Consider the following 20,527-nt stretch of genomic DNA (forward strand, 5'->3'; position numbering starts at 1 on the left):
ACTTAGATAACTCAAACAAACATATGAGAGATCCAAAAAGAACAACTATTAGTGTCCAAGCGGCACTAGGTAAGCTATTCCTATCATACTTCCAAAATGCTGATTCAGAAATCAGATGCCTTCGCGGAGAGGTTGAAAGGCTGACCACCAGCAACGCCAAGCTGACAGCCGATAATAATGATTTACATAGGGAGTGTGAGCTCTTGAAGACCTCCCTTGATGATTGCACCAAGCGGCTAGAGAAAGCCGAAATGGTTGCTAAGAGGGCTGCCCAGGAGCAGACCCCCCATGAGCAGCGCGAGGGGCGTGAAAGACCCCCAACAATGCACCAAAGCTCAGAGCGGGAAGAGGCGTCCGAACCGGACACCGTAAATGATCTGGTCGAGGACCAGACATCCTGCCAAACTCCATCAACTTGCTACACGACTCTGTCGTCGTCGTCGTCTAGCCAGGATGGAGCCGTCCTGCGCTCATCCCGAGTCCAGGCCCGTAGCACACCTAGGTCAGTGCGCTTCAGTTTCCCTGATCCATCTCCAGATGAATCAGACCACGCATCTCGTGCGAAGCGGGAGCGATTCCAGAGTAGCTCAGACAGTGAGTACTCAGGAGAGCAAAAGTCGTCGCGTAAGGACGCGCACCAAGCCCTCCGCCTACGGCAAATTGACCTACTTGCCCAAGATGTCGAGCGATTCGATCCCGACAATCAAAGAACTAATGTAAATAACTATTTACGAGAAATTGATCGATGCCTGATGGACCTGCCGAACACCACAACACGTGAAAAACTTAGACTAATTTGGAAGACCTCCAGTAGTAACGTTCGTGCCTTTTTAGAGATACTACCCCCAAACATTCGCGATAGTTATTCGAAACTTCGCAATTACATGAGGGAAGAATATGCGCCATACACGGACGAAACCTCCACGATATTGTGTGCATTACAAATCAAACAAAAACGGTCTGAGGCGCCTCGTGAATATTACAGACGGCTACGTACTGCCTATTTCCAAGGTAGTAGCGCACCAGGGTTGGAAGAAGATAGAGGTTTCATATCTCTCTTCTTACATAACCTCCACCCAAGCGTGCAGACCCATGTCACACTGACGTGTCGACAAGGTCGCTATTCGATGAGGGAAATTAGGCGACTAGCCCAAATGACCTGGGAGACCATTGTCAAAACCGCAAACGGAAATGATGATGAACCCAGAGTCCTTAGGCTCCAGGATGCAAATGGGCCCCCGCTAACCTTAGAAGGAGGCGAAGCTCCAAAAGGGGGACCCACCTGGAAAAATTCCGGTCTAGTCCGATCCTTGCTGAGCCATCACAAGGGTGAGTGGAAAAATCGACAAGGTAAGGCCAGGAGGGACCGAGGGCGAGTCCACAGTGACTATGGCAATCACCCATCACATGAAAGGGTCGCAGGGAACAAAACGGTTGGCAGCAAAACCATCATCCCCGCTCTGACCAGAAACGGCAGAAGCGTTCCGACCGTAGCTCTAAACGTAAGGGTAGAGACGACCAACACAGTGACTCAGACCAACCTGGTGAGTTCCACTCAGAGCTGGACTCTTTAAAAGCCCAGTTGGCTGAGATTAAAGAACTGTTACAGGAGACGTCAGACCCCTCAACAGATAAAACAAAAGAGCCCAAGAAAAATGGCAAAAGACCATTCACTGGCATGACTAGGCCAGGAACCACGGGTATATCTCGTGAAAGGGGGAGGAGATCCCTCTGAAACAGCAGGCGAGGGTCAGGGTCCTTGTCTTGAATATCCTTGTTAAGCCATGCTGCGTGAACGAGACCTGGCTTAACAAGGATATTCAAGACAAGGAGATTCTTCATGGATCTGACTATCAGATATTCAGGAAAGACAGAGACTCAAGGGGTGGTGGCGTACTTGTAGCGTTAAAAACAGCTTCCTTTAAAGACATTCATAACATCCAAGTGGACACGAATCTTGAGATTGTCCTGGTAGAAGTCACAAGTGGTTCTAACTCAAAGTTCCTGATCTGCTCATGTTATAGGCCACCAAATACAGATCATTCGTGGTTTGGTGAATTCAGTCGTCTCTTGGGGAACGTTTCTGATTCGTATGACAACATGATAATTTCAGGTGACTTTAATCTACCAAACATTCTTTGGGAAACTCCAGAAAATACCACTGGCTCTGATGAAATAGCATTTCTTGAACTTTTAAATGACTACTTCTTGACACAAATGAACACTGCTGTGACACGTGGCAATAACACGCTCGATCTCGTTATCACGAATACGCCTGAGAAGATTAGAATTCGAGAAATCTTGTCTCCTGAGGATGGAGGTATTCTCACGGACCACGCCATTATACTCTTTGATTTGCTGGCATTGGTTCCTCGAGCGCTCAAGCATAAGCGATTTGTTTATGACTATCGCAATGCTGACTTCATTGGCCTTCGTTCTTATTTACAACAGACCGCGGTCCTGTCCAACACCATCTCTGAAAAAGAAAACATCAATGATGACTGGATTAGCTGGAAGTCTGCATTTCAAGCAGCTGTCAAGCAGTTTGTTCCATCTAAAAAGATCAGAGGCAGGAATAGTCCTCCTTGGATATCTGGTGAGATTCTTCATGCCATCAAGAAGAAAGCACGCATTCGTCGTCAATTTATTCGTTCTCGCACAGACCATTTAAAGGAAAAGTTCAAACGACAGCGCTCAGTGGTAAAACATCTTCTAAAGGAGAGCAGAGATCAGTTCTTTGGCTCTCTAGACAGGGAACTAAAGAACAATCCTAAACGATTTTGGTCACTTCTGAAGTTGAAATCCAAGTCAAGCAACTTCCCGCAAACAATGTCAATGGCTTCTGATAATAACACTAGAATCAAGGCAAACGACCCAGATGATATTGCTAACCTGTTCAACCGTTACTTCACTTCTGTCTTTACTACAGACCATGGTACGAGCATCATGGATGATCTACAGCCTGATGATACCGATGAATCTTTACTTACATCCTCAGGAACTCTGACGTTCACTAAGGAAACGGTAGAAGCATCACTTAAGAAACTTGATCCGTCCAAAGCTTTAGGTCCTGATGGTATACCTGCTCGACTCCTGAAAGAAACAGCCATTCAGGTTGCCCCCTCTTTGTGTGCTCTATTTAACAAATCGCTCAGTCTCGGCATCGTACCAGATGACTGGAAACTAGCTAATGTAGTTCCCGTGTTCAAAAAAGGAGAGAAAGACCATATGGAGAACTATCGACCAATCTCATTATTATCTCTGGTTTCCAAAGTCATGGAGCGTTGCGTTTTTACCACCATAAAAGATCAGACAACAAGCCTTATCAGCACTGTGCAGCATGGATTCGTACCTGGTAGGTCTTGTACGACTCAGCTCATTGAAGTTCTTGATCACATTGGAAGCTTGCTTGACCGAGGAAACCAGATTGATGTAATATATTTGGACATGTCCAAAGCCTTTGATAAAGTCTCTCACCGTCAACTAATCAACAAACTCTATCAATATGGTTTTAGGGGTAATATCCTAAACTGGTTTCAGTCTTATCTGCACGACCGTAAACAACGAGTTACGGTACTTGGCGCTACTTCTATTCCTTTATCAGTTACATCAGGTGTCCCTCAAGGTTCAATCCTTGGTCCAATGCTGTTTCTTCTGTACGTCAATGACTTGCCAGAGACAGTATCATCTTCTAGAGTAGCTACATTTGCGGATGACACTAAGCTGTTTAAAGCAATTTCAAACATGACAGATTCTTCCTCCCTGCAGAAAGACCTTGAAGATTTGGGCCAGTGGTCTCTGTCATCTGGACTAAAATTTAATGAAAGCAAGTGTAAAGTTCAAACTATTAGTAGAAAAAAGAATAATGTCTTTTATCCCTATTTAATGAATAATATCCATCTCAAACGAACCAAAGAAGAACGCGACCTTGGAGTGTGGATTACTTCTGACCTCTCATGGAAAAAGCAAGTACTCACACAGTGTGCAAAAGCTAATCAGCTGTTGGGCTATGTTAGACGGTCTACAAAATGTTTAAATTCTCAATGTTCAAGACGTACCATTTACCTCACCATCATACGCCCGCATTTAGGGTATGCGACGCAGGTATGGGCTCCTCAGTCTGTAGAACTCATCAGACGAACTGAACTGGTTCAAAGACGGGCTACAAAATACATCCTTGGTTTGCCATACATCTGTGATATTAACTACAAGGAAAGATTATTAAGAACAGAACTACTTCCTTTATGTTACTGGCACGAGTATCTTGACATGGTACTATTTTATAAGCTTGTCACTGGGATAGCTAAGATTGATTCCAAAGTCACACCATCGGTAATCAGTCCAAGAAAAAGGACAAGAAACCAAGGTTCAGCTGAAATCCTGTTTAAACAACCATTTTGCAGAACCTCCACATACCAGAAGTCATTTTTGATAAGAACGACAAGAATTTGGAATTCACTTCCGCAAGAAACTCGTCAACTCAAAGTATCACTGTCTTCCTACAAGTCGCTCCTCTTACAGTACTACACACTATCCTTACAGACTATTTACGATCCAGATGACCTACGCTCATGGAGAACAATATGTGTGAAGTGCAATTCTGCACGAAGTCTTCATAAGCCTTTGACTTGTTGTTTTTAAATATTTTAGAATTAATTAAGACGTTTTTGTTATATTTTCACTTTATAGAAGGGTCTGCAGTAAATGGCTCAGCTGTTGCGGATTCCCTGCCTTAGTTTTTTTTTTTTTTTTTTTTTTTTTTTTTTTTTTATTGTTGTTGTTGATATTATGCTTTTACATAATTTAATTATTCTAAGGCAAAGTTAAATAAATAAAGGATGTAGGGCCCCCCCTGGTGGCGAAGGCAAACACACAAAACGCGCTTCTCACGTGCGCTAAAGTCTTCACCACCATTTCTCAGACACACGGCTCTCACAAGGCGACCCAATCCCAACCAAGCCCTGCAACATAAACTTAGTCAGCTTTACACAAAACAAAACCCCACAGTCGTTGGATCCCACAAAATATGCACAAAACCGTTGTGACGAGATTAGTGCGAACACCGATCAACCGAGCGCCACGCGAGATCAAATTTCGTATGAACTTCAGTTCATGTCTTTGCACACCGAGTCCGGTGTCGAAACACCCGACATCGCAATTCCCCCTAGTGGCCACAATTCTTTCAAAATCTCCCTCTATCCATCGACTCAGACACAGACACCCATTTCACTGCTGGTGTAATGGCTGCGCTGTGGAACATGTTAGGCGTCGAGGCGAAATTCCATATCGCGTACCACCCTCAATTCTCTGGTCAGGCTGAACGAGCCATTCAAGCCATTGTGAACATGCTGCGAAAGTATATCACAAACCATGGTAAAATTTGGGACGTGAAACTTCCCTTGGTGCTAAGGGCCATTTGGTCCACCCCTCGTTGCGCCACTGAAGTCACACCCTATGGGATGACTGGGCGAGAGTCGGTTCTTCCCCCGCATCTCCTATACAAACCAGAGGCCATGAGCGTCGCGATTGCATACACCGCACATCAACATGTCGCCGACCTACGACGCCACCTACAGTCAACCTTTACAGGTGCCCAAAAGAATCTCAATTCGAGAGTAGAAGGACACAAAGCCTACTACGCCCGAATCTCAGAGAAGTTCCTACCACCCTGGTCGAGACCTTTCGATCGTGGGAAAACCATTCCCCGTCGCGTATCACATTAGGACATCTAGGCCTAATCAAACGCTTTCATATCGATTTCCATGATAATCAAATCAAACCTTTTGAACAGTCCTCACTCCAAAAGGGGGTGGACGACAGCTAGGCCCATCATGTCCACCTAGCTTGTACGCATCACTCAACCATAAGCGTGCACTAACATTCCCGGTCAGACTTCACCAACCCAATGAAGTAATAACCCTTCAGAATAACATGGTAGATAAATACTAAAATCCGCTATTATTACTAGTGTGTATTCATCGCAAATACACCTGGCATATAGTCTTGGCAGTGCTATCCTCATTTTTGTGAATCCACAAACTTAGAGATGTGCACCTTCACTAAAGACATCCACTGGGTCTGCCCAGGCAACCCATACATAACACTACACGCCTAGCTAGATAAGATGGTCTGTGTCCCCGACAGCTAGCCGCAGTAGCGCACGCTTTCTAGCCAGACCCCCCACTGCTATCACCTTCCCAGAAGATTAGGTTTGCCAACCCAAACACTAATACTTCTTTCCTTTCTTCATTTCTTCTCTTGTTTTTTTTATGCATAAGAAATTAAACACTACATGTTTCATGTTCAATGTTTAATGTTTTTTTTGATGTGGTTTTGATCTAGTTAGATAGTGATTATATGCCCAAAATGCCCATAGTGATAAGCCCGAAATGCCTCTGTCTCCAACAGTCTTACTGGAACTCACAAGTTTACACAGTCTTCGCAGGACACTATGAACTGCACAGGACAAGTCTACCTCAAGGACTATGGACACGGCGATGATACGATACGGTGCTCTCAGTGCTACGACTCCGTCATACCCCTGAGACCAAAAGGGGGACTGTAGGTATCATGCCGCCATCTTGTGTCAGAACTACAATTCCCAGGCAACTTCCGTGTGACCTACGTCACGCGTGGGTGGGATCACCTACGTCAGTCTGCCATGCACGCATAAATCCAAGCGGAAGCTCCACCATCTTTGTCTCTCACGTCTGGCTTCCGATGAATCTGGACGTATAAAGAGGCGCTCTCCACCCAGAAAGACGTCTTCTTTCTTGCAAGATCCATCACTCGGCGCGATTTTCTTTCTTACCCTTGGCAAAGGTAAACTCTACAGTCGCGCGATCTTTAAACTCAACCTGAGTTACAACCGGTTTACTTGCATTAGAAGTGACGTCACGACTGCAGCCCAGGCAGTTAAAAGTTAAGAAGCGATTGAATCCTTTTTAACTCAAAAGCGCTGTGCATCTTATTCTGATCAGAGACTTTTCCTCACGAACGCTGAGGTTCGGACCAAGAATCCTCTGCTTTCCACGGGAACCACCCAAGTGCTCCGCTGGACCAGAAAGTTTTCTCCGCCTCCATCACGAGCGGCTCACGTGCTCCCACGGCGAGGCCCGAGACTACACCGGCGAATAGTTCTTCATATCTTGCTAAAGGCAGGATTAAGTAAGATTTTGGCATTTGGGCATAATTAAGATAGTCTTAGGAATTTGCTTTTATTTGAAATAGTGTGAATTTAAACCCAGGTTTATTCATTACACTATTAGACACGCAGCGTGTTGATTTATTTTGGTTCTATGTTCTCTCAATTGTTTAATAGATAGGCTGCGCATGCTTCTCTCTCTCTCTTATTCTGACTAACACTTTAATTTCCTTATCATACATTTTGACCTTATCAAGGTTTCAGTGAGTTTGGTAATGTTATGAGAGTGGAATCTTTTTGTTACTGAGAAAACACGTGCTCAACAGGCCTGACCAGGCTTGATACACTTTAGATAGCTTCCCTTTGTCTTTAGCAACACGTGCTCAGTAGGCCTCATAAGGCCTAACAAACACCCTTTAGCTAGGCCATAGGGCCTTTCACAAACATACTAGCAACACAAGGCTAATCTAGGTTTCCACCACGTGTAGTTAGCTACACGAGGCTAAACACAGAGCTAATCCTTTGTTCTATTTAGATAACATTCTTTTGTTTTAGCTAGCAACAAGCTAGGCCTCCACCACGTGTAGTTAGCTACACGAGACTAAACACATGGTCAAGTCCTTCTCACACACACACCTCACTGCTTGTATATATTGATTTATTATTTTTATCTTTTTATCCTTGTATAATAAATTCATTTATTAAACAAACTGTGTTTATTTGTGTGAACAACAATATGTGAAGTCCCCAATCTTCTCAAAGAATTCAAAAAGGGTGCATATAAAAGTTATGTAATGTGGTAAGTGATTGTAATAATTTGGAAATGTACCATAATTTAGCTGTTTGGTAATTTATTATTAAGCACCAGGATTAATGGTATGATTCACTAAATGATTCACTGAATGAGACTGATTCTATGGTATGATTCAATTCAAACGAGTCAAAGTAAACGATTCAATGGGATTGATTCATTTTAATTATTGACCTTGAAAATTTAATGAGACTGATTTAATGAGATTGATCACTTAATTTCAATAATTAACTGATTGCACCCACATAAGCCTGGCCTTTCACATGCCAGACATACCGCTGGTCCATATGTCCAAACAGTTCCAGTTTGGTTTCATCAGTCCATAGAACTGTCTCCCAAAACTCTGTAGTCTTTTATCTAAATTCTTCCTGGCATATTCTAGTCGACTTTTGATGTTCCTTGTGGTCAAGAGTGGAGTGCAGCTTGGAGTCCGGCCATGAAATCCTTGTTTATTCAGCACACGTCTTATAGTTGCCACTGAAGCACTTGTACCAGCCTTCATCATGTCATCCTGTAGGTGTCTTGTGCTCACATGGGGGTTTTTCTTAGTTGTCCTGACTAAGTGGCTAAGGGCCCTTGATGAAATTTTGGGCTTTCTTCCATGGCCAAGCAGGTTTGCAGCTGTTCCCTAAGTTTTAAACTTCCTTATAATGCACCCAATGGTATCTCTTGGAATGTTAAATTTTTTGGAAATCTTCCGTGATGAAATAATCTCCTCTCTCAGCTTTTGTGGAAGCTCCTTTGTCTTTCCCATCATTGCAACTGACCTTGAATGCTTTCATGGTTGGGGTTTATATATGCATCGCAAATGAAGGATCGTTATAGAGTTCCCAAAGGCTTAATTGTGTTTCAACTCCACTTTTGGCCATAAAAGCTGTCAGAAAGCTTTAAAAACAACAATATTATATAGGGGTTGAATAATTGTGACATGGCTATCTTAACAAAATTATACTGTTGCACACACGTACTACATCATGCATTTTCTGTGTTGATTTTATGCATCACTCAACTCATAAAGAAGTCATCCAAAGCAGAATCTTGCTCTTTGAAGAAACTTTAACTGATAAATCCTTAAAATCTTTGGGGGGTTGAATATTTCTGATTGCAGTTGTGTATATATTAGAAAAAGGGTTTGAAGAGTAATAAAATCGTCAGTAGGAAGGGGTGGAGAGAAGATATCCACTAAGAAATGAAAGATACTTTGTTGCTATATATTTCTTACTTCATCCAAACATCCATCACCCAGGGGCCCACCGGGGACCCCCTGGGGCCCAAATATGGAATTTCTGAGTTCTGCCAAATTGTGGCTATCTCCTGTATCTATGTGCCAAGTTTAGTGAAGATCTGTTCAGAGTTTTTGTTGATAAATGTAATGTGAAAGGCATTGAGGGAGGGGGTGGGTGGATGTTGTGCCCCCCAGAGACCTCCCTGGGGCACATACATGAATTTTGCTTATATCTCCAAAATTCCGGGTCATTCCTGGACGCACTTGTCAAATTTGGTAAAAAATCGGTTGAGAAATGGCGACGTTGGCTCAAGACAAACGAACAAACTTTGCCACTTATACAGTGGTGGTTCTAGGATTTTTCTGAAACAGGGGCCACTATGGGGCCATATGTAACCTTCAGGGGCCAACAGTGTCGCCACCATCTTTATCCAGTGATAACGCTTTGATATAAATCTGGTTCTCAGCTATTTTTTTTCCCTTTCTTTGTTCACTGATGTGATCATGGACGTTTTCTTTTTAACGGCTAGTTTGTGCTGTGTCCATGCAAACATGGCACTTCTGTGATGGTCAGATTTACAGTGATCTTTAAAACCACCACTTCTGCAGAGTGCTTTCTTCCAATTGCAGAACCCAGATTCGGACTTAAATACAGAATTTGGTGCACTTGGAAGTGAGAAGTGGCGGCAAGGGTAGCAAAAAACAGAGTCTTTAGAGATAGAATACTCCAGCCACGTAAAGTCTTTGTACCACGCTTCATTGAATCCTCTCTTCCTGTTTCCCTGCTCTGTCTTGGGGAAGACCTTGAGGACAGGTTGCACTGGACCGTCTGCTCTGGACTTGGAAATGTCTGCAGAGAAGCAAATAGAAGAAATATTTTTACATTTTTCAAAATATTTTAAATGTCATTATCAAACAGTATGCGAAGACAGCTGTTTTTTTTGTTAAATGAAAGTATTAGACCGCTGTACACACCTCACACAGTGTATGGTTACAACAGCAAGAGAAGAGAACCGTCGTCATCATCATGCCATCACTTATAAACAGTCTTTTTTTTTTACCACTAAGTGAATCTATGTATGTATGTCTGCAGATGTGTGCAATATATTGGATCTGTGAAATGCGTATTATGTGTATGTGGCTCGACACCTTAATTTTCTTCTGGAAATCTGGATCAATAAAGTACCTCTACTCTACTATTGTTAAGCAATGCATAGTTGTTTTCAACTGACAACTTCAACAGGATGCTGGGCATACATACCATCAGGTCCAGGTGGCGCAGCACAACTTGTCTGCTCTGACCCCTCTGCTAGGCACTGGGACATGTCTACAAAGAGCAAATGGAAAAGAATGAAACAATCACAGTCAGTGCAATACACATTGCCTGTAATCTTTTAGTCATATTTTAAGACGAACGCAGCTTACCATTGGAGGAAGCACTATCTGGGGACTGTGGTCCGGGTAGTTCTTGTGGGTTGAAGCAGTCAGGTTCGCCCTCACTCTGGCTTTCATCGTTTGAACCTGCACCATCCGATAGAGCTAATACAGAAATATGTCACAAAATAAGTAACCCGTATTTCTATTCAAAATGCCATCTGACAACTACCAATTTAGTTATTTTAATAAATAAAATGCAATTAAGTACATTACACCCATACAACATGGCATCATTACCTAGAGGGTTACTATTACAGCTACAGTTGAACTACATACAAGTCTAGAACTAAAGTAGACCCTTAAACTGTGCGTTTCTCCTCTATGCAATCTCAATTAATACCATTTCCAGAAATACCGGTACAATACATTGTATTATTTGTAGTCATCTGGTTTTGCCTACTACATCATGTTTTCTCTGACCTGGTGAAGAGGGGCTTGGGCTAGCAGACTGCTACTGCAGTTGTTGACCGTCTTGTGGCGCTGGTGCCTGCGTACTTGTGCTGCCCTCGTTTAAGCCCTCACTTTCAGTTTTTCTTTTGATAAGAAACTGCTGAATTCCCTGCGTCTTTCTTTTCATGCTCTCTCTGTCTCTATAGAGATCTTGCAGTCACGTGACCGGAAAGTACACAACCCCCATCTTGTCGGTTAAAAACACCGCTGAATACTGCTGCACTCGTGTACAGAATGGATCAATTTCAACTGACGGACTACACGGCTCATTTTTCTAATGAACAGATAACTAGATATATGTCTAAAATAAACGATCTACAGATTTGTGACCCTTATGGCTTTCCGGACGGAGTTTTCACGACCGGATTTTGAACTGCCAGCGGAATACCCGGACGTGTATGATTACCTCATTAACTTTCCCTCGCTGTTCAGTGGTGAAGCACTGCGTGCTTATAAATCTCTGGACAGTTTTCTTTACAGAAATTCAGGATTTGTCAGCGACTCAGATGTGGCATCTTGTAAACAAGAAAATAACTATCCTCATTGGATGGGTAAGTCACTTAAGTATTGAGTATAGCACTGACCAGCCGATTATAGAATAAGGTAATTCCAAATCGTCCGTCTTGTTTACATGGATCTGGCGTTGGAGAGGTAGAGGCTTGGCAGTGGAGGTTTGAGTAGCTGTTTTCTGAGCTTAGTCAACAGGCCGGCTCTGCCTGTAGCCTCGCTTTTGCTTCCGCTCCCGGCGCTGCCTCCTTCGCTTTGCTTCCAATAACAATCCACGGAGACCTCGCTGTCTCGTCCGGAATGTTTTTTTTTTTTTTTTTTCTCGTCCGGAATGTTGTGCATGCAATGGAAATCGCTACAAACCGTCATTTTCTGCTGGAAACCAATGTCCAGTAAGTCCATACGGTTGTAGTGGATATTGAAGTCCGGTACAGACGAACAACATGCAAAAATACACACAAAAAACATAAACGTACACAGGTAGGGAGAGCTTGTAGCCGCAGCCGTTGTAGTAGAATTGTATATAGTAGGGTTTTCCAGAAGAAAAGGTAGAAGTAAAAGTAGAAGTAGAAGGCGGAATATGGCGTTTGACCGACACGATGGCGTCTGTCACAATCTGGATCGGCTGTGACGTCACATGCAAGTGCTCCATACCTGCCAAACACGATAGTTAAGATTAACACAAAATCTTGAACTTTGAATAAACAGGTCAAAGCTATTGCTAGCTTACCAAACAAATTACAACTTCGCTAAAAAGTGCAGTGACTTACAAGTTTAGAAGCCAACAGCTTTAATGTAGTTACAGTTTAGTTTAATACAAACTTAAACTTAACCAACAAGAAGATTTGACTCACCAAAGAATGAATTCGCCTAGTTGAACATCAGTCTCGTCGCCGCTGACTGGCATTAGTACTTGTGCATCCTCTTTGATCGCATGGAAGCGGAATGGTAAACGCTGTGGTAACGTTAAGCAATGGAAAAAAAACCTCCACGGGTCTGTTTCTTCTTCCATTCAGTTGTATTGACACAACAGGTGCACTGCCACCAACAGTTTGGGGGTGGAACTGCACCAGTGATTATTGAATTCTCCGGTTGTTCTTCTCGCCAGTTGATTGACAGAACGGGGCACTTCAGGAGCCAATCAAATTAGAGGCGGGGCCATGGCCCCTGTGGCCCCGCCCCTAGAACCGCCCCTGCATATAGCTTTATGAGGAAAAAACAGATTCTCCGAGATTATAAAGTCACAAATTTGCGAGAAAAATCTGTCCTGCTTCCTGGCTGCAGTGCATTCTGGGTAATGCAGTTGAAATTCTCTGACCTCTTTATTCTTTTGTATTGCTGATTGTGGAGGAAAGACTGCGTTTCCTAGAACTCTTGGCTCAGTCATGGGGTCTGTGGTGTGATCACGTTGATCCAAACTTGCAAAGTGAAGCGATCTGGTTCCTTGACACCAAAAAAGGAGAAAAAAACATTTGTCTTGTATATTTGTGACTTGGAAAATCTGAAACACCCCCCACCCCACCCCCATGGCTCTAATACACTGTTTTAATTTTCTTATTTTCCCCTCAGTAACTGGATAATTAAATTTGTACAACTGCAAGCATTAAATTAACAAGTGAACAGACATTTCTCGTTGAGTTATTTGCTTAAATGTTAACTGTGACTGAAAGAGAAAAGAACTCCTAAGACAAAGAAGAGTTCTGTAAAGTTTCAAACACTAATTTTGACCAACTGCACCAAACTGCTGGCTCCATCCACCTCCATGACCAAATGTCGTGGTGGTGATTGCGGGTATTTATTTATTTTAAGACAAAGTGGTATTTCTGCATAGTTTTGATAAACGACCAAAGGCTCTGAATGATTGTGTTCACTTTATATTATATTTAAGCTTTACACCAACACTATAGTGTCGTGAAGTGTGACTTAGAGGAACGAGAATTATCCTGGGAATTTATCTCCAAGTTTCACTGTTACTGTGGTGAAATTATTGTCTCGGCTGCTTCTAGGTGCTGAGTCACTTCCTGTTCATTAGGAAACATGTACAAAACGAGCAACTCAAATACACGGACAACGAAAATAGTGTTTTCGTTTCACTACATGCTTGTGCTTTGAACTCCAATTGTGCAGCATCATTTTTAAACCATCTGTGACTCAGTTCCGCCCCCTAGTGGAGGTTCAGATCTGTATTTATTCTTCAAGCAGAAAAAAAGAAATTCCTTCACTTTTTCTTTCACTTCACGTTCTCACTATATAAATATTAAAGATGTGTGTAACAGAGAATACTGAATTTATTCTACTGATCTTGGAGAGAAATCATTTATTGAACTTTCATAAGTGCGAATCAATTTCAGTGATTTATAATTAAGATGATTGTCTCATCTCATTATCTCATCTCATTATCTCTAGCCGCTTTATCCTTCTACAGGGTCGCAGGCAAGCTGGAGCCTATCCCAGCTGACTACGGGCGAAAGGCGGGGTTCACCCTGGACAAGTCGCCAGGTCATCACAGGGCTGACACATAGACACAGACAACCATTCACACTCACATTCACACCTACGCTCAATTTAGAGTCACCAGTTAACCTAACCTGCATGTCTTTGGACTGTGGGGGAAACCGGAGCACCCGGAGGAAACCCACGCGGACACGGGGAGAACATGCAAACTCCGCACAGAAAGGCCCTTGCCGGCCACGGGGCTCGAACCCAGAACCTTCTTGCTGTGAGGCAACAGCGCTAACCACTACACCACCGTGCCACCCAAGATGATTGTTTCTGTATAAATAATTTACTAGCATTCTAAAGTACAACACAACTATAAAAGAAAACTCTTCACCACTAAGAAAAGACTTGAATATTCTCTCCATTCTCTCTCTTCCTGTCTGTCTGTCTATCGGTCTGTCTGTCTCTCTCTAGCCCCTGATGTGGAAGGTGAGACATCATGCTCTCTACAACACTTCCAAGAGAATGTGTTTATTGAGGGAAATCGACCAAAGTATGTCCAGGATCTGCATACGGAGGCTCAGGAGGGTCTGAAACTCCTGCAGCAAGATGGTATGTCCTTCTAAAGCAGTTAAACGTGAATCATTTTAGGAGAAAGTGAAAGTTTTGGTAGTTGCTAACCACAGACATATAAAATGAGGGTAATGGGGGAACTGCAAATACTAAACTGTTCATAATAAATGTCTCACAGTGCAGAACGATCAGCCTTTTTATTGAAGGTTGTAATTTTTTTTTTTAATTCTCCAGAAAACAGAAACGGTGTGGACTATCTGGATGACCAGAGCGTCATTGTAAGTGCCTTATTAACAGTTAGCTTAAAAACCACTCGGGCAGGAGAAACACAGACACGAAAGCATCACCAGGTGTTAATTTTAAGACGTTTGCTGACGTGGACAACATTTCTTTTCTCTGTAGTCAACAGTGACCGCTCAGACAGACGATGACATGAGCTTCAGTGAACTGAGGATGTCCGAGTCTGAGAGTACTGCTGCTGATACTATCTCCACACGTTCCATCACTTCCTATCAGTCTTCACGTTCCGGACTCACACGCCAAGGTACGGTCTCGTGTCCAAGAATGATTTAATTTCACTGTAGAGAAATGGAGCTGAGCGAAGTACAATTTTAGAGTGTGAATTTAACCCAATGTAATGGTTTAACTCGACCCTTGGTTGGGTAGTGTTGATCATTTTGTTGTACCCCTGCATGCAGGCTCTACCTTCAGACCACTGAAAGATGACAAGAAACGTGGGAAGAGCAAATCGAAGGGGAAAAAGGCGGGTACAGTTACAGGAATACCAAGACATGTACAGAAAGAACTGGGTATGCTTTCTTATTAAAGCACACAGCTTTAATATAAAAATGAAATGTATTTTAACCCCACTAATATCACATTTTGATCCATTTCCTATCTCAAGGGCTTGACCGTGCTGCATGGATAGCATCCCAGTTCACTGATGCTCAGTTGTCCAATGGAGGTGTAAGCATTTCCACCGTCATTCCCACTCTGGATAGCATATCCATCGCCTCGGTCCCAGACGGAGCAATAACCCAGCTGCAGAACATGAACAGGCTTCAGGCAGTAACGGAGGATCAACCACAGCTCCCTCCACAGGAAGGACAGCAGGATGACACCTCTCTACTCCGGCACCTGTTACACCAGTCGTTTGACCCAGAGTGTCCAAATTCACAAGCCAGTCCCTGGATGACCACATCAGGCACCTCTCCATCCAGTCCAGTAATGTATGTCTCCCCTGAGGCAACATACATGTCCAAGATCATCCCAAATGCGGTACTGCCTCCATCTGTGGACGTGGTTGAACTCAGCCGCAACAGAAGTCGCAGTAGCGTTCGCATGGTGAGCAAGAGCAGCCTAGCATCGGCCAGTCCGGCTCCGTCAAGAGCCTCATCCCGGGCATCCTCACGGTTCTCCTCACGAGCTCCATCAGTGATGTCCTCACGGATCTCTTCTCGGGCTTCTACCCATCGGACTGCCACCCTCTCAGAGTCCTCTGGCTGGAGCTGCTCGGGATCATCCGAAACACTGGTCTCCGATTCTTCCACCATTTCTAGCAGCAGCACTCCTCGAGTGGCCAGCAGGACAAGCCAGGCAGAGGAAACAGATGGACCACCTGTGGTCAAAGATAACCCTGGTGCCCAAAGTACCCCCTTTAAGCCTGTGCAGCTGAATGGTAACAACCAACAACAAGCTTGGAAGAAGGCAGGATCCGTAGGTCCTTTTAATCGCAGTCTGTCAGTGATGAAAAAGAGCAAGAAACCACCGCCTCCACCAAGTCGTTCATACTCACTCCATTCCCGTATGTATGCAAGAACCATTGCTGAGCATAAATCTCTGGAAAATGGGTCTCAGAAAATCAACTCACCCTACAGTGCCTGTACAGTTCAGAATGGTGACCGTCAGAGAGCAGTGTTGGCAGAGCTACAGTTAAAGAAAGGTGTTGAAATGCATGCAGGCAGTGTACCCTATTCACACACCAATGGAGGGAGTCACCAAATTAATCTCAAGCATTTCCTACCATCTATTAAAAGTCTAACCGCTAATGGTGCGGTTGCTTCACCAGCTGTGATGACTTTTATTGCGCTCCTTGATGTTCCAGATCCTCCTGAAGTTCTAGCTCCACCTCCACCTCCTCCTGAGACATGGGCACACAATCGGCGCACCTTCGAACTACTGTGTGGACCTGGACCTGTAAACTTTGAGTGCTGGGCCCAGAAGAGAGGTCTGAAGATTGAAGTTCCAATCCAGATGGTTCGAGAGAAAATGCCAGCAACAAGTAACATAACAAATGTAATGAAGGACAATACAGTAGCACCGAAAATGCAAACTCAAGAAGCCATGGCCGCTGACACACAAAATAGAATTACTCCTACAAAGATGTCTGTTGATGTTCAGCCTCCTTCTGGTAACAATCTGCTTTTAGCCAGGCTTGCCCATGTCCGTCCATCCCCGTCTCCTTCACCACCTCCTGAACATATACCTCCCCTGCCTCCAACCGACCAAGTTAAACCTCTACAAGATGATGTATCCACCCAGTTCCAAGGACATTTTGATGAGATCATATGTCCCCCTCCACACCCTTTGTTCCCACCACCTCCACCTCCTACAAATGTATCCCCTCCACATCTGCCAGGTGGGCAGGATGAAATAGATTTTACATCTACACCCATGCCACCTTCTCTAAGCTTTTTATTTAAAGTGCTCCCAGTGCCACAGGATGCGCAGCCTTCAACATTAGAGGAAGCTGCATCTTCTCCAGCACAGGAAATCCAAATCCCACCTCCTCCTGAAATGATCCTACCTGCTCCACCAGTGATCCCACCTCCACCACCAATGCCACCATCTCCCCAATCAATGCCACTTCCTCCACCGGAAATCCCACCATTTTCAACATCAAGAACTCCTTCTCCGCCAATGATCCCTCTTCCTCCACCACTGTTCCCTCCTCCTCTGGAGGCAGTCCCTACTCCCCCAAACCAAACCCTACCAGATGTATCCTCAAAGCAAGCTGAAATCATGTCCATGCCATCTGATATTCCTCCACCACCACCATTACCCACTGATCTCAAGAAAGTAGTCAAAGCTATCACAGCTGACAAGCAGGAGAAACCACCACCTCTGCCAACCACCCACACAGGTGCGACTGCAGAGGAAAGTCCTACCCCAATAGTCACACCGTCTTTATTACAGACTGTTCGTCTCAGGTCAATCAGATCCAACGTGAACCAAACTGAAACAAATGGTGGACTTCGAAAACCAAAGCATCAAACTAATCAAGACACACCCCAAAAGCCAATAAGAAGATCTCTGATTTTGGTTTCACCTGATCTTCCCTCGCAGTCAGCTACAAATCAAAAGGAGGACACTCTGCCCACTACCTCTGTATGGGAGAATCCGAGCACTACTCCTCCATCAGACACCCAACCTGAAACTGAACCAAAGAGCAGGATTGAGCAGGTTTCACTGGATGTAAAGCTTGAACCCAACAGCCAAGTCCGCATCACAGACCAGAAAACTCAACAAGCAAACACTGAACCAGTCAAAGAGTCCGTGTCTGCTGAGACAGTCCCCCAAATACCAAACAAAGCAGAACCTGAACCAAAGATCACAGTGCAGGAAATTCAAAATGCAACACCTGAACCATCAATTACACTAACCCCTGCTGAACCAAAAGATCAATCCATTGCGAATGAGGTAAAAGAAATCCAAAATGATGCTGTTAAAACCGAAGATAAACAAAGTCCCCAACCACAGCAAGATGTTAAACTTCCAAAGCCTCAAACTTTAATCGCCACATCTCCTAAATTCAATCCTGCTCAGAAAGTGCCTCCAGCTAGCATTTCTTCATCTTCCATTAGTCTCCAGGAGGCCATTCGTCTGAAAACTGCTGCCATGTCATCTACAGACAACCAAGCGAAGCGCCTGAGCCTGCTGCATTCCCCTCCGCTGTCCCCAGGGGCCATCTCGCAGACGTCCACGGCAAACTTCATCTTCTCCAAAAGCCAGAAGAAGGTGGTCATCGAGAAATCTCCTTTATCTCCAGAATCCAAACCAGATCTGAGGAAGACCCTGGTGCACGAGTTGAATTCTGTTTCTCAAACATTCAAACCTGCTGCTGATCCCCAGAACACAAAAGCCAAAGTCCCGCCTCCAGTTGCGAAGAAACCCAGCGCGAAGAGCGAAAAGATTACCCATAATTCCTCAGAGTGTCATGTGGACACTGAGCATGTGCAAACTGCTGGTCAGTGAGCACTGCCAGAGAAGAGAAGGTAAGGCCTTCTGACTTTTATTTTTATCCAAAATAAATCCAAATGTCTCCAAGAGCTACAACACTGTTGTTCTCGGGTGAGGAATGCGACCGAAACACAACTATTATTAGATTCCAGAAATGAGAAATGACATTTGAAACTCTGTTGAATGAGCACACAAGTCCCATTTGGAGTTCATGTTTTACTGAACTTGTCTTTGTCATCCAGCAGGTGATGGGCAAGTCAACGCCCGGGACGCTGTTACTTTTCAAATTCATCCACTGTAATGAATTCCTATAAGCTGAGCAGTCACTGCCAGAAGGTGGCGCTCTTTAGTGTGCATGATGAACAAGAAACTGAAGTGACGGCTCTCGGAGAGAGAAGGTCTCTGAATGTTGAAGTGGAGAAAAGAATGATGAAGGGGGACAAGAAGAAGTAAAGAATGAGGAAGAGGAAGAAAAAAAGACTGGCTGTGAGTGGAATGAATGGAAGAAGGAAAATTGAATGATGAAGGGGGACAAGAAGAAGTAAAGAATGAGGAAGAGGAAGAAAAAAAGACTGGCTGTGAGTGGAATGAATGGAAGAAGGAAAATTGAATGATGAAGGGGGACAAGAAGAAGTAAAGAATGAGGAAGAGGAAGAAAAAAAGACTGGCTGTGAGTGGAATGAATGGAAGAAGGAAAATTGATGAGAAAAACATTGAGAACGAAAAGAAAGGACAAAGAAAGGAATGAGGAACATGGACAGTGAGAGAGTAGAAACTCGTGAGAATTCTTTATTTGTAAAACAGTAGAAAAGCTTTGTGTTGTTTTTTCGCAGAAGGTGTTGGTCTTTCTGACATTAAGAGAATTTATGATGTAAATAATTTTCTGTACAGTTAAAACTTTCTGCCCAGAACAAATTTAAATGGGTCTATTGACTGGACCTTCCTTAATTATGTTTGATTTTAATATATGACATTTCTTTGTGCACTACTGTCCTGTATTTTGGGAATCACTGAATAAGGACTTCTATAAGTTCCTTAATTTCTGCTCAATGATTTAAAAAAAACAAAAACACATGTCTAACTTATTGTTTAGAAAGAACGATCCCATGTTCACCCGAACCCTGGAGTTCTTTCTGCTCCGGGTTTGTTTAACTGCTTTTCTTTTGCTTATTGTCCTTTTTATGATTTGATTTCAGAACTATCGCAGATATTTACACAAAGCAGTATCGCATGTTTGAAATGTTATAATTAACACCAGGCATTTTTATGGTGGCCTGCAATCGCTTTCCTTTAAAGAGCAGTATGTTAATTTTTTCCATTTATTATTTTTTAAACACACAGAATAATCACTGGATTATAACCAGGTCTTTCTTCAAAATGTACAATATTAAACAGTCTGAAGTACGCATCTGTCTGTCTGCATCAACAACATGAACATCACAGCGCTGCGGAATTCTGGATTCTGATTGGTCAGGAGGTGTTGATTAATTTTCCATAACACATTAACACAACTGTTTTAGTCTGTTATAGTTTCTATAGTAACGGCTCATTCACAGTACAGCAGACGCGCCACAGAAACAGATTAAGTTCATCGTTGATGTGGTGAAGTTTTCTTTAAGATGTCTGATTAAACGTTGATGGAAGGAGTCTCCAGCTTTGTGTTCAGTGTTTACACTCGATGGTTTCTGCTTTTTGAAAAAAA

General features: G+C 43.5%; 1 protein-coding gene and 1 long non-coding RNA gene across 5 annotated transcripts in view; one reads left to right on the plus strand and one right to left on the minus strand.

Moving 5' to 3' along the window:
* si:dkey-157l19.2 (uncharacterized protein KIAA1522 homolog) overlaps positions 1-20,472 on the plus strand; it is a 60,253-nt gene extending 39,781 nt beyond the window's left edge. For 2 of the 4 annotated variants that reach the window (XM_060925117.1, XM_060925118.1), the window contains exons 3-7: positions 14,488-14,625; positions 14,821-14,864; positions 14,989-15,130; positions 15,285-15,395; positions 15,491-20,472. In XM_060925117.1, the coding sequence (XP_060781100.1) occupies positions 14,488-14,625; positions 14,821-14,864; positions 14,989-15,130; positions 15,285-15,395; positions 15,491-18,840 (3,785 nt within the window). In that variant the 3' untranslated portion in view covers positions 18,841-20,472. The remainder of the gene's footprint in view (positions 1-14,487; positions 14,626-14,820; positions 14,865-14,988; positions 15,131-15,284; positions 15,396-15,490) is intronic. The other 2 variants (XM_060925115.1, XM_060925116.1) reach the window with 2 other exon arrangements.
* Positions 11,531-20,527, minus strand: part of LOC132889014 (uncharacterized) — a 58,457-nt gene continuing 49,460 nt past the window's right edge. Inside the window, exons 2-3 of the long non-coding RNA XR_009654994.1 lie at positions 12,429-13,017; positions 11,531-12,228 (exon numbers count right to left, since the gene is read on the minus strand). This is a non-coding gene — a long non-coding RNA (uncharacterized LOC132889014). The remainder of the gene's footprint in view (positions 12,229-12,428; positions 13,018-20,527) is intronic.

Source organism: Neoarius graeffei, chromosome 7 (assembly GCF_027579695.1).
Source record: "Neoarius graeffei isolate fNeoGra1 chromosome 7, fNeoGra1.pri, whole genome shotgun sequence".
NCBI lineage: Eukaryota > Metazoa > Chordata > Actinopteri > Siluriformes > Ariidae > Neoarius > Neoarius graeffei.